General features: G+C 48.6%; 1 protein-coding gene across 4 annotated transcripts in view; it reads right to left on the bottom strand.

Annotated features, from left to right (window-relative positions):
- The window catches only part of ASIC2 (acid sensing ion channel subunit 2), a 404,465-nt gene that overhangs the window by 30,656 nt on the left and 358,618 nt on the right, over positions 1-15,191 (bottom strand). For all 4 annotated transcript variants that reach the window (XR_010350827.1, XR_010350826.1, XM_064400000.1 and 1 more), the window contains exon 2: positions 9,906-10,056. Coding sequence is in view for 2 of the 4 variants with exons in the window: in XM_064400000.1 (XP_064256070.1) it covers positions 9,906-10,056 (151 nt within the window). In the remaining 2 variants the exon portion in view is untranslated. The remainder of the gene's footprint in view (positions 1-9,905; positions 10,057-15,191) is intronic.

Below are 15,191 nucleotides of genomic sequence, written 5' to 3'. Positions count from 1 at the left end.
CCCCAAGCCCTTCATCTGGGGACACTCCAGCCTCAGCTGAGGGTACAAATGAAGAGGGGCTTTGAGATTTTCCCCTCCAAATCAGCTCTGATGTCCCTTGGGATGTGCATTGTGAGCTGCTCCAGCCTGGAATTACAGGGAGTCTGCAGGACCTGCAGGGCTTGGAGGAAAAGGCTGGAAAAATGATGGAGAAGCCCTCAGGGGAACACTCTGGGGGCTGGAGGAGCAAACTGGGGGATCCCCACTGGGACCAGACTGGTGCTGGCTCCACGCTTTGGGTTTGGGGAGATGTTGGATGTGGGCAGAACGGGGGAGGACGGGATCCTTCCCTGGAAGTGACAATCCCAAGAGAGCTGAAGGTGCCCTGGTGGATCAGAGGGGAGCAGATGCCCAGGATCAGAGGGCAGAGCTGGCCCAGAGCCCTTTTCCCCCAGGCATGGATTCCATGAATGGCCTCAGGCTGTGCCAGGGAAGGCTGTGGTTGGATACTGGGGCAATTCCTTCGTGGAAGGGCTGGCCCAGTGGGGGAGTCCCTGACCTTGCAGGGATTTAAATCCAGGTGGATGTGGCACTTGGGGACAGGAGCCAGTGGTGGCCTTGGCAGTGCTGAGGGGTGCTGGACTCATCTCAGAAGACTTTCCCAAGCTGACCAGTTCCATAACCCTGGATTCGGAGCCATCTTTCCTCACAAAATACAGGAATTCTGCCTCTCCTGCCTGGCCCATTTTGGGATGGTTAACATCAAATCCCTCTCTCCCATCTGCCCTCTGGACATCCCCATTTTCCTTCCCTCACCCTGAGCTTGCACAGACAGAAAAGAGACCTTTCCACCCACAAAGCCCTTCCCTTCCTCCTGCTCCCACTCCAGAACTGTCCCCAGCCCCAGCTCAGGCTGTCCCCAGCCCAATCCCAGCCAGGACTGTCCCCATCCCAGCCAGGACTGTTCCCAGCCTGTCCCAGCCACACGTGGCACACCCTGCTGGGCCAGGACAGGAGGAAGGGTGGGCAGTGTGGCCTGGGGGCACAGGGAAGGGGCCCAGGTGCAGCAAAGGCCACCTGAGGCTCCTGTCACTGTCCCCAGTGCCAGGCAGCTGTGCCCACAGCCCTGGGGAGGCCACCAAGGCCACCCCAGCCCCTCCAGGGACTGTCCCCAGCTGTCCCTGAACACAGGGAGGATGGATGTCCAAGGTGGGACACCAGCAGGAAAAGGCTGAATCCCTGGGTTTGGGGGCCTTTCCCACACCAGATCCTGCCCTGCCCTGTCCCTCTCTGTCCCCAGCTGGGTCCCCCCACCCCCACAGACCCATTTTCTCCCCTCTAAGCCAATTGAGTCCTTCCCAGCTCTGCCTCCTCCAGGACACCCAGCAGGAACAGCTCCGTTCTTCCCTCAGAACAGACAATTTCATATTCCAGAGCTGGTGATTTGTCCCTCCAGAGCAGATTATCTGCTCCTCCAGAGCAGATTACTTATTCCTCCAAAGCAAATTATTTGCTCCTTCAGAGCAAAATATTTCATAATCCAGAGCAGATTATTTGTTCCTTCAGAGCAGATCCTTTATTCCTTTGGAGCTGTTTATTTGCTCCTCCAAAGCTGATTTTTCACTCCTTCAAAGCAAATTATTTATTCCTCCAGATCAAATTATTTAATAATTCAGACCAGATGACTTTTTCCTCCAGATCAGATTTTTGTGGCCCTTCAGAGCAAATTCTTTGCTCCCCCAGCGTATCTTATTTAATATCCCAGAGCAGATTATTTATTGCTTCAGAGAAAATGATTTACTCCTTCAGAGCAGATGCTTTATCCTTCCAGAGCAGTGTGTTTGTCCTTCAGAGCAGATTCTTTGCTCTTTCCAAGCTGTTTATTTATTCCTCCAGAGCAGATTGTTTAATATTCCAGAACAAATTCTTTGTTCCTCCAGGGCAAATTATTTGTTCCTCCAGAGCAGATTCTTGGCTCCTCCTGAGATGATTATTTAATATTCCAGAGCAGAGTCTTTGGCCTTTCAGAGCCGGTTTTTTCCCTTTCAGAGCAGATTCTCTGCTTCTCCAGAACAGATTATTTCATATTCCAGATCAGATTATTCTGTTCCTCCAGAGCTGCCCCAAGCAATGCTGGTTTAAGAGAGCACTGCCAGGTCCTGCTGCTGCTCAGCACAAGGAAAACCCTTCCAGAGCCTCTCCAGCAGGGAAAACCCATTCCCAGGACTGGAAAACCTGTTCCCAGGAGTGAAAAACCTGTTCCCAGGAGTGGGAAAACCTGTTTCTAGCAGGGAAACCTCATTCTCATGAATGGAAAACCCATTCCCAGGAAGGAAAACTCATTCCCAGGATGGAAAACCCATTTCCAGGAGTGGAAAATCCATTTCCAGCAGGGAAAACCTTCCCCACACCCTCCTCAGCACCAGAAATTCAGGAATTGCCCTCGGGAAGCAGCTGGGAGGTCTCAAGCACCAACTGAACAAAATGGGAGCAAAAGATTATCCCTGAGCTAAAGGGATTAATCCAATTAAATTTAATGAGCCTTTGGAAGAGACTTTTATCTCCAAAGCTTCTTCCAGCCCTGAAATCTCCTAGGATTGATTAAAATGTTCCAAGCACCTCCAGGAAGGAAACTGAGCACCCCCCAGGGAAGGGTTTGGGATCAGGGAATGACCTGGATGATTCCCAAGGGAAACCAGAGCACCCCCAAACCTCACCTGAGGCTCTGAGGCCTCGCTCCCAGTGCTTGGAAAAAGCAGGAATAAAAATCCAAAGTTTGCAAACACCTTTAGAACTCCTGGGCCAGGGAACAGCCCCAGACTTTGTCACCTTGCTGGCACCACCCCAAATTCCAAGGTTTTTCCCATGTTTTCCCCATATTTTCTCATGTTTTTCCACTTTCCCCCATATTTTCTCATGCATCCCTGCTATTTTGAGGGCTCCTGTTTCAGCTGTGGGCATTTGACAGCAACAAAGCTCCAAGGAAAGCTGGAAATGAAGATTTCATTTGAATGCTTCATCTGTTGATTTTCAGGGCCTTATCTTGGCTTTCCCAGATTCCCAAAGCCAGAGGGTTTGGATTCCTTCAGGTCTGCCTTCAATGAACATTTCCTTGAATTCAGGACTTCCTTTTTTTTTTTTTTTTCTTTTTTTTTTCTTTCTTTCTTTCTTTTAGAATGAGGCTTTTGAAGCATCCACAGCCCTGGAAGGATTTTCCTGCCTTTGATTTGTGCTCACAGCCTTTGGCTGAACAAAATTCGGGGACAATTCCAGAGCAGAGAAATTCCAGGGAAACTTCCAGGGCCTAAAGGGGCTTCAGGAGAGCTGGAAAGGGACTGGGGACAAGGGATGGAGGGACAGGACACAGGGAATGGCTCCCAGGCAGGGATGGATGGGATATTGAGCAGGAATTCCTGGTTGGGAAGGTGGGGAGGGGCTGGAATTCCCAGAGAAGTCGTTTTGGTTAAAAATCAGCTGGGAAAAGCCATCCCAGCTGGGGCTGCACAGGGACAATCCTGCTTCCTGGAGAGGCTGGGCATTCCCAGCAGCAAAAACTGGGAAAATCCCCCAAACCCAGGGGCTCAGTGCTGTTCATCCTTCTGAAAATGGGAATAAAAGGGGCCCAGAGAGGAAAAGGGGCCTGGGCAGGAATAACCCAGAGGGGCTCAGGCCAGGAGAAGTCATTGGTTTTTATGGAATAGGAAAATCTTGGATCAGCCCACCCAAGGCAGGGGGACCTTTAGGGGCTGCCTGGGGTCACCTAAAATGTCCTGGCCATTTTCCTGAGGAGAGCCAGGATTCCCTGAGTTAACAAGAATTCCTGAATTAGCCAGGATTCCCTGCATTAGCCATGATTCCCTGAATTGGCCAGAATTCCCTGAGTTAACCAGAATTCCTGAATTAGCCAGGATTCCCTGCATTAGCCATGATTCCCTGAATTGGCCAGAATTCCCTGAGTTAACCAGAATTCCTGAATTAATTAGTCAAGATTCCTAAATTACCCAGAACTCCCTGAATTAATCAGCCAGAATTCCCTGAACCAGCCAGCATTCCCTGGCCCACGTTTGCCACCTCTCAGCAGACCCTGGAGACCAGAGCAGCCCCCAAATTATTCTGCCACTACAAATTAATTAATATTTGATTGAGCAGCACCAAACCCCTGGGAGGGGCAGCAGCTCAAGGGTTACTCAGGGCTTGGGTCCTTGAGTTGTCATAAGCCTCAGGAACTCCTGGTTTTGGGAATTCCTCCCCAGGGCTTCTGGAATTCTCCTGGAGCTGGGTAGAGCCAGGGCAGGGCTTGAAAAGCAATTTTGGCTCTGCTGTGATGGAGCAGTTGCTGCTGCTCCCATGTGCCCAGGGATTTACAGGAGCTGCTCCAGGCTGGGATTGGCCCTGGGAATGGAGATGTAGGATGAGTGGAATTGCTGGGAGGGATGTTTTCCTTAAAATCCAAAGATTGTTTGGATTTAATTAACAGGGGCAATTTCATTTCTAGCCCCTTTTGGATTTCTGAGCCAAGAAGAAGGGATATTTCAGCCATCAGGAGCAGGTTTGGTAGCTGGGATGGAGCAGGAGCCTGGAATTTCCAGAGGGGATTTCCTCAGTAGGCAGTGAGGGAAATAATGGAAAAACATTCTCATGTTTTGTCCATCAATCCCTCTGGTCTCCAGGATGAGTTGGAAGCTCAGGCCTGGCCAGGAGCTGCTCTAAGGAATCTTCAGCCCATCCTGGTGCACTCAGCACATCTTGGAGCATCCTCTGGATCCAGTTTGGGCACTTGAATAGCCGGAATTTGAAAAAGAAAAAAAAATGGGAATCCCAATGATTGTTTGCTTCAGGAATTTCATCTCCTGCTTTCCCAGCAGCCAAGCCCCTCGACACAGCTGAGAAACTGAGTGGCATTCACATTGTCTGAAAAAATCCCTTCACCCAGGATATTTCTCCTGGGAAACTGAGAGGCCTCAGAAAAAGGAAAACACTTCTTATCTCACTTGCTTCTCCCGTGTTGTGCTCATGTGGAATGTGTTTGGAGATTGTTTACCCACAGGTGATCGTTTCACTGGGTTCTGGTGTGAGTTGTTTTCACCCATTGGCCAATTGGGGCCAAGCTGTGTTGGGACTCTGGAAAGAGTCACGAGTTTTCATTATTATCTTTTTAGCATTCAGTAAGTATCCTTTGTGTATTCTTTAGTACAGTACAGTATTCTTTAACATAATATAGTATCATAAAGTAATAAATTAGCCTTCTGAGAACATGGAGTCAGATTCATCATTCCTCCCTGCCACGGGGACCCCTGCAAATACAATAAAACTGCTCTTACTCCTGCCTCCTGCTGGAGAATCACAGATTTTTAGGGGTTGTAAGGGACCTTGAGCATCCTCCAGTGCCCCCAACCCTGGGCAGGGACATCCTCCACTGCCCCAGGCTGCTCCAGCCTTGTGGGAATTGGAAAAACAGAAACTTCCACAGACACAGGAGGGTTTGACCTGCAGCCTTGGGAGAAGTTTGGATTGATGTAAAAATACAATACACAGGTATTAAGGAGAAGCACAATAAACTTCTGTTTCTATAGTTGTAAAAAGAATATGTCTTAATTAAGTGAGACACTGCATTGGCAAGATGGTGAAGGGTTTATAGTGTAGGGTGTGGTTGTGTGGAGTAGCTAAGACTTTAGGACGTGTAACAGAAGCATCTGTGTGTGAGACAGAATCCATCAGGTAAAAGTATCCACAGTGCAGCAGAAGTGAGTAAAGGTGACAGGTCAGAAAAGCAAAATAAACCTTGTGGTATCTGTCCATTGGAACAGACAGCTCTGCATTGCCCTGTAACAAAGAACTTGTGACTGCTCTGAGCTATGGCTGAGTGCCTGCTCCTCTAAACCTCACTGTCCCACACTGCAAGGCAGTGTGTGTTCCATCCCCATCTGTCAGAGTGGGGCAGGTATCTGCTGTTCATGGGGCAGTTTTCTTTGTCTCTCCCACAGCCAATCCTCACTCCAGGAGATCTCTGCTGTTCATGGCCAGTGAGTGTCCCTGCATGGCTGACCAAATTCCATCATCCCTGTCGTGTTTGGTTCTCTCTGTGTGGAGGTGCGAGGCTTGACTCCATGTTTTCAGAAGGCTGGTTTATTATATTATGATATATATTATATTAAAATACTACATTAAAACTATACTAAAAGAATCTAAAGAGAGAAAAGATCATCAGAAGGCTAGAAAGAACAGGAATAGAATGAATAACAAAATCTTGTGACTCTCTGAGAGTCTGAGCCAGCTGCATCTGTGATTGGCCATTAATTAGAAACAATCAACATGCACCAATCACAGATACACCTGTTGCATTCCACAGCAGCAGATAGTTATTGTTTACATTTCTTTCCTGAGGCTCTCAGCTCCTCAGGAGGGAAAAATCCTGGCTACACATCCCATGGGGAGATGCTCTGCCCAGGGGATGAGCCAAGCATTCCTACCTGGATAGAATCTGAGATCCTGGGACAGCAGAACAGCCTTTCCACTGCATTCCCAGAGGAACAGCTGCCTCTTCCACTGGATCTTCAGAGGCAGACTCCACCTTTCTCCAGGATCCCTGCTCCAGCAGAACCACATCTGACACTCCAGGAGGGCTGCAGCCACAATTCCAATGGGACTGTACCAACACCCTGACCCACAGGGTGTCAGGCTGTGTTCTGACTCTGTCAGTGTTGGTTTGTTTTACTGCATTGTTTATTTTATCTTTTTATTTTCTTCCCTACTTAAGAACTGTTATTCCTGCTCCCATATCTTTGTCTGAGAGCCCCTTAATTTCAAATTGATAGCAATTTGGAGGGGGTGTTACATTTTTCATTTCAGGGGAGGGTCCTGCCTTCCTTACAGACACCTGGCTTTCCAAACTGAGACACTCACAGCCTCTGAGACTGATGTTTATCTGAGCAATAAATTGTTCCTAGCACAAAAACAGTCCCATCCCTTCGTTAAAAAATGTGACAATAATACAGCCTGGCCTTGGCCACTGCCAGGGATCCACAATTCCCTGTGCCACTCTCCCAGTGACAATGGAGACCATCCCATGGATCTCCCTCTGCCCACATCCCTTTGTTCCTGAACACCACGGTTGTTGGGTAATACTTTTATTTTGAGTTAGAGATGGGGTAACTGAAAGGTGTTTTAAAAATTTGTATTCTATTTTTAGTCTCATGAGAAGGGTGAGATAATGTAGATGTTATAATTTACACTATTACAATTAGAAGTTGATTGTTTCTTAATTATAATTTACTATAAATATAATATAATATAATATAATATAATATAATATAATATAATATAATATAATAGCATATATAATATATAGTGTATATATATGTACTATACTGTAGTATAATATAATATACTATATGTATTTTTTGTTTATTCATTTTTTGTTATATTGTGTTGTAGATGTTTTAAAGTTAATCACCTAAAATTTTTGTGGGTTTTATTATAATGTATCTTTCATAGTTCTTTTTCTTTAAAGTACTTAGTCTTATTTGTGCGGCTATTTTTTAAACTTTTTTTTAGTTTTTTGGTTTTTTTTTTTTTTCCTTAGTAATGTTTGTCTTATTTTATGGTATTTTTAAGTTAGTATTTTTTATGTCAAAGTCTGTACATGGATGCACATTGTGTGGGCCTTCTGTCAGGCTCTGAGAGCTCTCTACAAATCCATTTCCCACCCCGTGCCCAGCTCCAGGGCTGGAATTCTAGAGCTCCTTCCCTTGGAGAGCCCAGCCCAGAGGCAGCACCGAGGGGATGGAATTCCAAGCACACTGAAATTATTATGCAAATATTTGGAAATAATCAACTCCTCCCTCACCTCGGCAGAGCTGAGGCATTGCCATGGCAACAGCCACTCTCAACCACCAGAGCTCCCATTTGGGATTCTGCCGGTGTTCAGGGAGCCCCAGAGCATCCCAGGCTGTCCCAGTTGCTGAGGGAGAGGAACAGGCTCCTGATGAAAGGATCAAAGTTCCACCAGCTCTGAGGGCAAGCAGGTCTACCTGGGCCGGAGAGAACATGGCCAAGGGTCCTGGGAATGAGCCCAGGAGCTTCTCCTTCATCCCTTCAGCAAATCAAAGCCCTGTTCATGGAGTTCTTCCTTGAATCCTGTACAATTCCAGGTTTAAAGAGACCTCAATAACTCCCAGTGCAATCCAAGCCCAGAATGTCAGCCCAGGTCCAGAGACAGGAGAATCCAAAATCAACCAGGGACAACAGAACCCAACACAACCCAGGTCCAGGAGAATCCAAAATCAATCCAGGGACAGGATATTCATCCTGGATGGATGTCCCCATGGGGCCCTGCCACACAAACAGCTCCTGGCAAGGTTTCCAGCAGCTTTTTGGGATGCTTTGTTTGAAAGGTCACTGTGGGTTCAAGAAAGCTGCAGCCACCACTGCTGGGCACTGCTAAAGGCAGCTGTGCCTGGGTGGCTCTGGTGGCACTGTCCCCATCCCGTCCCCTGTGCTCTTGCCCATCATTTCTGCAGCAGGTTCATTCAAGGATCACTTCATTACAGTGCTCCCCACAACCCCACATCCACTCCAGGAGCTGCATCCCCATCCATGGGACCTGGGCACATCCCACAGCCCAGCTCTCCTGGTCAGCACCTCCTGCTCCAGGACCAGAGGGTTCCAGCTCCTCTGGAGATGCTCAGCCCAGCCAGGTTCATTCCTACACAGATTCCATCCACGCCAAATGCTCCAAAGCCAAGGAACCCAGTCCTTGCTCCACCCACACAGCACCAACCCAGCAAACACAACTGAGGGCAGCAAATATTCCCAAATTCCAAGGAGAAGGAAAACCCAGAGAGCAGCTGGAGTCCACCTTGAACACAGCCTCCCAAAAATGCCTTTCCAGGGGATAGGGATGTGCTGGAGCCTCTGAAGATGACCCCACACTTCTGTCATCCACAAATGCCACCCCTGCCCAGGACAGGCAGTGCCATTCCTGCCTGGCATTCCAAACCTTGGGGTTGGGACACCCAGGCCCAGCACTCTCTAAAATGCTGCTCCCAAGGCGCCACCACAAACCCCGGGGAGAAAAGTGACACATCCTGGACTGAGCAGGATCTTGCTCCCAGAGCTGGTTTAGGGATGGGATGGGATGGGATGGGATGGGATGGGATGGGATGGGATGGGATGGGATGGGATGGGATGGGATGGGATGGGATGGGGTGGGGTGGTATTCACATGCCCTCTGAACAGCGAGAAGCTGTGAGAGAAGCAGAGAGAAGAATGATCAAAACAATTCTTATCTCATTTGCTGCGCCTCTGTTTGTGCTCATGTGGAATGTGTTCTGGAGATTGCTTACCCAAGGTGATTGCTTGATTGGATTCTGGTGGAATTGTTTATGTTAATTAGCCAATCAGGTCCAAGCTGTGTCCTGACTGTCAGGAGTCAGTCACAAGTTTTCTTTTAGCATTCTTTAGCATTCTTTGTAGTACAGTTATAGTACAGGATAATGTAATATAACATAGTTTTAATAAAGCGAGTATTCAGCATTACAAAGCTTTGGAGTCAGATGCCAATCATACCCAGATGTGGGGTGGCATTGCATTACAGTAGGATGGGATGGATGGATGGATGGATGGATGGATGGATGGATGGATGGATGGATGGATGGATGGATGGATGGATGGATGGATGGATGGATGGATGGAGGAATGGGTGGATGATGGATGGATGGATGGATGGATGGATGGATGGATGGATGGATGGATGATGGATAGATGATGGATGGAGGAATGGATAGAGGGATGTACGGATGGATGATGGATGGATGAATGGGGTGGGATGGGATGAGATGGATGGATGGATGGATGGGATGGGATGGGATGGGATGGGATGGGATGGTTTTTCCAAGGAAATCACCCAAGGAAGAGGCAGCTCTTACCGGTTTCTCCCCAGATGGGCAGATACTCGTCCTGCTGGATGTCCAGCATGATTTCCAGGCCATTCCCTGTGCCCCCCTTCACCGTGGTGAGGAGAGGCCGCCCCTCCTCTCCTGAGTTAAACATGTAGCATTTCCCATATTTTGTAAACACCTGTGGGGAAAAAAGAGAGGAATTAGGGATATTTCCCACAGAATTAACCCCCATTCCCAACTGGCAGAGGGATGGTAAACAGCCACAAGCTGCAGGTCAGGGGGAAATATCCACAAAAATATCCCCATAAATATGCAGATAAATATCCACAGAAATAGCCTCGGAAATAGCCTCCTAAATATCCACCGAAATCCATCCAGGTTTAATAATTTGTTTAATCATTGTGCTTTCCTTCTGGAAAGTAAAAGAGGGAAGGAAAAGCTGTTTGGAGGGAAAGCTCAAAAGCTCCTGGAGTCATTCCAGTCAGTCCAAGCTCTGACAGACACTGGCCTTAAGCTCCTGCTAAAAATTCACACAATTCCCTGGATTTGGGTGGAGTCTCAGCCCATTTAGGCCATGGGAATGCTCTCCTGGTATTAAAAATCCAATATCCCCTTCATTCCTCCCTTTGCCACTGCTTGGAAAATAGGAAGAGTTAAAAACACCTGGGGAAATTAGGAAAGATTTCCTCCATAATTTTGTTCATTTTCAGTCTTATTTGAAGAGGATTCCTGATAGAAACTCCTGGCAAAGCCCAGGTGGAACTTCCAGGCACCACCAGCACTGCAAAGCAGGGGGGACATGTGTGCAGGGTGGGCATGGGGCACCAGGAGGGATGTGTGGAACACGGGTTTCCCCGTGGCAGAAGAGGGATTTTCCAGTGGGAGAACAGGGAGATGGACACAGGGTTCCAGGTGCAGGACATGTGGGTTTCCAAGGGAGGGAACATCTCCTTTTCCAGGGGGGCACACAGCGTTTCTGAGGGGAGCAAACATGAGTTTCCACGTGGGATGGACACAGGATTGATTCCAGGAGGAATGGACACATTTCCAAGTGGAGTGCACATAGATTTCCAAGAGGGAGGGACACTGGTTTCCACGTGGGATGGACATATCAAGAACACAGGTTTCCAAACGGGGTGGACGTGTTTCCAAGAAGAGTAAACATGGGTTTCCCAGTGGGATAACGCAGATTTCCCAGTGGGATAATGCAGATTTCCCAGTGGGATAACACAGATTTCTCAGTAGGATAATGCAGATTTCCTACTGGGATAACATAGATTTCCCAGTGGATAACACAGGATTTCCCAGTGGGATAAAACACAGAATTTCCCAGTGGGGTAACACAGATTTCCCAGCAGGATAAAACACAGATTTCCCAGTGGATAACGCAGCATTTCCCAGTGGGATAAAACACAGAATTCCCAGTGGATAACACAGAATTCCCAGTGGGAACCCAAGGCTCCTGGTGGCAGCAGAGATGTCACACCTTTGCTGCTGGTGACTCTCAGGGCCCAGGCTCAGCTCAGGATCCCCCTGGAATGGAAAATTGCCCAGAAATCCCAGATTTAACCCCAACCAATCCCCCCCTGCCCTGCAGTGACAGTCTGGGGGCATCCAGAACTTCCTGGGATAAAGGCTCCAGAAAGCCCAGTTTGGAAACCAGTAAGAACCAGTAAACCCCAGCAACTGGAGCACGGGAGCCAGAGCAGAACCACTCCAGTCCCTCTGGAATCTCTCCCACATTTGCTGAGCTCATTTGACCCCAAGATGAGTCAGAAACCCAAACAGAAGCTGGAGCCAGCAGCGATTTATTCCCTCAAATATTGACATATCCTGACTAATCCAAGTGCCAGGGAAGCAGGTGTGATGGGAGAGAAAGGAAAAAATATTTGAATTCAAATAGGAAGTGTTTGTGAGGGGAAAAACAATACATCCTTTAAAAATGATTTGATATCCAAACAAAAAAAATCCCATTTTAATACTTTCCTGACTGATTAAACAGCTCAGGCTGGAAAGAGAAGCTCAGCCTCTGGAAGCAGCCCCATGGATGTGTTTTCCCAGATAGGCTCTGAAGGCAGAAGTTAAAAATTCCTAATGAGGGGAATTTAAAATCCAGCAAAGAGAAAAAGCTGCAGTGGAGAAAATCAGAGGGAAAAAACAAGGCTGGAATGGGAACAATAGCCCAGGGATTGATTTTGGAGTCTGCAGGCAAATAAATCCAGGCAACTTGATGGGGTAGTTTTATATGACTGTAAAAATTCCCTGTAAAAGCTCCTGTTAGGATGTGTTTATCCAAGGAAAAGATGGAACCTGACAGGGGCAGCAGGGCTGGAATCACAATCCCAAGGAAAGAGACCTCATGGGGACTGGGAAAGGACAACCATGGGACCTCTCAGGCACAGGGATTCCCAGTGTTCCCAAAGAAGATACAAGAAATTATTCCCAATGTAATTTAAAGCTATTTCCAAGTCCAGATATCCATGTGCATTCATTCCAACTCCCAATAAACGGGACTGTGGTGTTCCAGGATCAATGGAGTCATGGAATGGTTTGGATTTGGACTTAGGGATCACCGAGTGCCATGGGCAGGGACACCTCCCACTGTCCCAGGCTGCTCCAGGCTGGCCTTGGGCACTGCCAGGGATCCAGGGGCAGCCACAGCTGCTCTGGGAATTCCATTCCAGCCCCTTCCCAACCTCCAGGGAGGAATTCCTCCAGGATCCCTCCCCAGTATCCCATCCATTCCTGCCCTCTTAGAAGCCATCCCCTGTGTCCTGCCCCTCTCCTGCTCCTCAGCCCCTCCCGAGGATGTTCCTGCTCCTCTCCCCTTTGCTGGGAGACATTCTCTGGGAAAACACAACATTGTTTTTTCCAGTCTTCTCTTGTTTTCAGGCTCCCTGCCAACAGGAAAGGACTCACAATCAGATCATCAGGATAAACCCTGGAGCTGCTGGGATTCACTGGAGGCAGCAAACACGAGCAGAGCAGGATGACTTAAGCTCAATTTGTGTGGCTGAGGGGGAAAAAACCCTCCTGGCTCTTGGAAATGCTTTAACTTCCAATAAAAAGGGCCAGAAACAAAATTCCAGACACGTTCCCTGAGAGTAGTCCATAAAAATTCCAATTTGTTCCCTCTGATGGAGCACAGGGCTTTTGACAGCTCCTTGGAAAATCCCTGCTTGGGCATAAAGGGAAATAATTCTAAACCTGTGGAATGGGATTTGATGGAATCGTTTAGGTTAGGAAAAGCCTTTGAGAGGATGGAGTCCAATCCATGAACTGCCTTGGAGTGACTTCCTGAGCTCCTCCTTAGCTAAGGGAAGCCCAAGGAAAATGTTCATTTTGGGAAGTTAAAACTCAGGGGTATCCCAAACAGATTCCAGAACAAAGCAGACACCACCACCACCTGCTCCAAGAAAGCCCTGGATAAACAAATCCTGCTGCCTGTGAATCCATCAGGGCCAGGCTGGCATTCCAGAGGCCTGCCCAGAGTAATGGAAAATGAGGCATTCCAGCTTCTACCAGGATGCACAGAAACACCATTCCTGCTGAGAAATCTGCCCTTCAATCCAGAGAAAAATTATGGGAAAAGGAACTCATTGAAAGCCTGAGAATGACTTTTCCAAATACAGATGGAGATGCAGGCAAGAGCATGCTGGTAAAGCAGGAAGGAGGTGCCAGATGGAGGTAAAACCAAGGAAAAAGAGGGAATTGGAATCCTGTGCAGTCATTTCTCACAACTGTGGGACACAAAGGCCCAGAGAGACATTTCCCAGCAAGCCACATCCAAGGCATTCATGCAGAGTGGGAAAAAAAGAAAACACAGCAATTTTCAAGATGGGTCCAGGAGAAGGGGAACGTGGAGATGAAAAACTGGGATGTGTTTGTGCAAGAATATCCAGGAGAGGATGGGGAAAAGATCCTGTTTAGGAGGAGAAAAGACTTTATTCCCCGGGTTTTGCCAGAGAGATCCTTTCCCAGGGCTCCCAGCTCTCCCACTGCACCGGGGGTGGCACCGAGCCCTGTCCTGATGGCACCTGGATAGAGGGATGGCTCCATCCTAGTGTCCATCCCAATCTCCATCCCAGTCCATCCCAATCTCCATCCCAGTCTCCATCCCAGTCCATCCCAATCTCCATCACAGTCTCCATCCCAGTCTCCATCCCAAGCCCTCCCAGGCAGGAGGCAGTGGGACATTCTTTAAAATGGAAGGATGGGAAGAAAATCCCAGCAGGTGCCCACAGGGGTCTGAGGGATCCCAAGGGAATCCCCTTCCAGGGGGGCTGACCATTGGCAAGGAGGGAACTCCTAGAAGTGACAGAAAGGATTTAATGTCCTTTCCCAACAAAGGGCAGAGAGAAGGAATCCAAGGCCAATCCCAGCAGGGGGATGCAAGCCCAGCCTTTAGGGCATCCTTTTCATGCATTATCCACACCCCAATCCTACAAAACCACCGGGAGAATGCAAAAATCCCAGAGTCATCAATTCCAAAGGGGATTTGGGTCACCTTCACCTGACCATAAGGCAAAGCTCATCCAAAAATGAACAAAATGTAGGAGGGGGAGCCCCTGGAGAGGAGGGGCTTTGGCAGCTGCTCCCTGTGCACGGGTAAATCGCTGTTTGTTGGTGCTGTCAGGAATACCATGTCAGACATGGGAATGCTCATCCTCCCTCCCTGCCGGCTCTGATCTCCCCGCGGAGCCAGGGAAGCACAGCCAGGGAACTTGTCAGGGCCGTGTTTACAAGGAGAGGGTTTTCCAAGGCTGAGGTTCCCGCTGGGATTTGTCAGGCAGTGCTGCCAGGGAAGGCAGCCGAGGCTCCCCTGCAGCAGCTTCCTGCTTCCCTGCCAGGCTGAGCCTGCAGTCCTGACTGAGCCCTGAAGGCAGATCAACCCCGTTCCTAGCACCAATGGGAATGTCCTTCCCAAACGAGGAGCCCAAATCCAATAATTCACAGAATCACCAGGTTGGAAGAGACCTTCAAGATCATCAAGTCCAACCCAGCCCCAGCAGCTCAACTCAACCCTGGCACCCAGTGCCAATCCAGGCTTTGTTAAACACACCCAGGGATGGTGACTGCACACCTCCCCAGGCAGCCATTCCAGAACTTTATCACTCTTTCCATAAAACACTTTTTCCTGATATCCAACCTGTATTTCCCTTGGCACAGCTGCAGGCTGTGTGCTCTGGTTCTGTCAGCTCCTGGAGACAGAGCCCAGCCCCAGCTGAGCACAGGCACCTTTCAGGAGCTGTGCAGAGTGATGAGGGCACCCCTGAGTCTCCTTTTCTCCAGGGGAGCACCCCCAGCTCCCTC

This window comes from Passer domesticus, chromosome 27, assembly GCF_036417665.1.
Source record: "Passer domesticus isolate bPasDom1 chromosome 27, bPasDom1.hap1, whole genome shotgun sequence".
Classification (NCBI taxonomy): domain Eukaryota; kingdom Metazoa; phylum Chordata; class Aves; order Passeriformes; family Passeridae; genus Passer; species Passer domesticus.
Note: the sequence above shows the minus strand (reverse complement) of the source record. Positions and strands in the feature narration are given on the sequence as shown.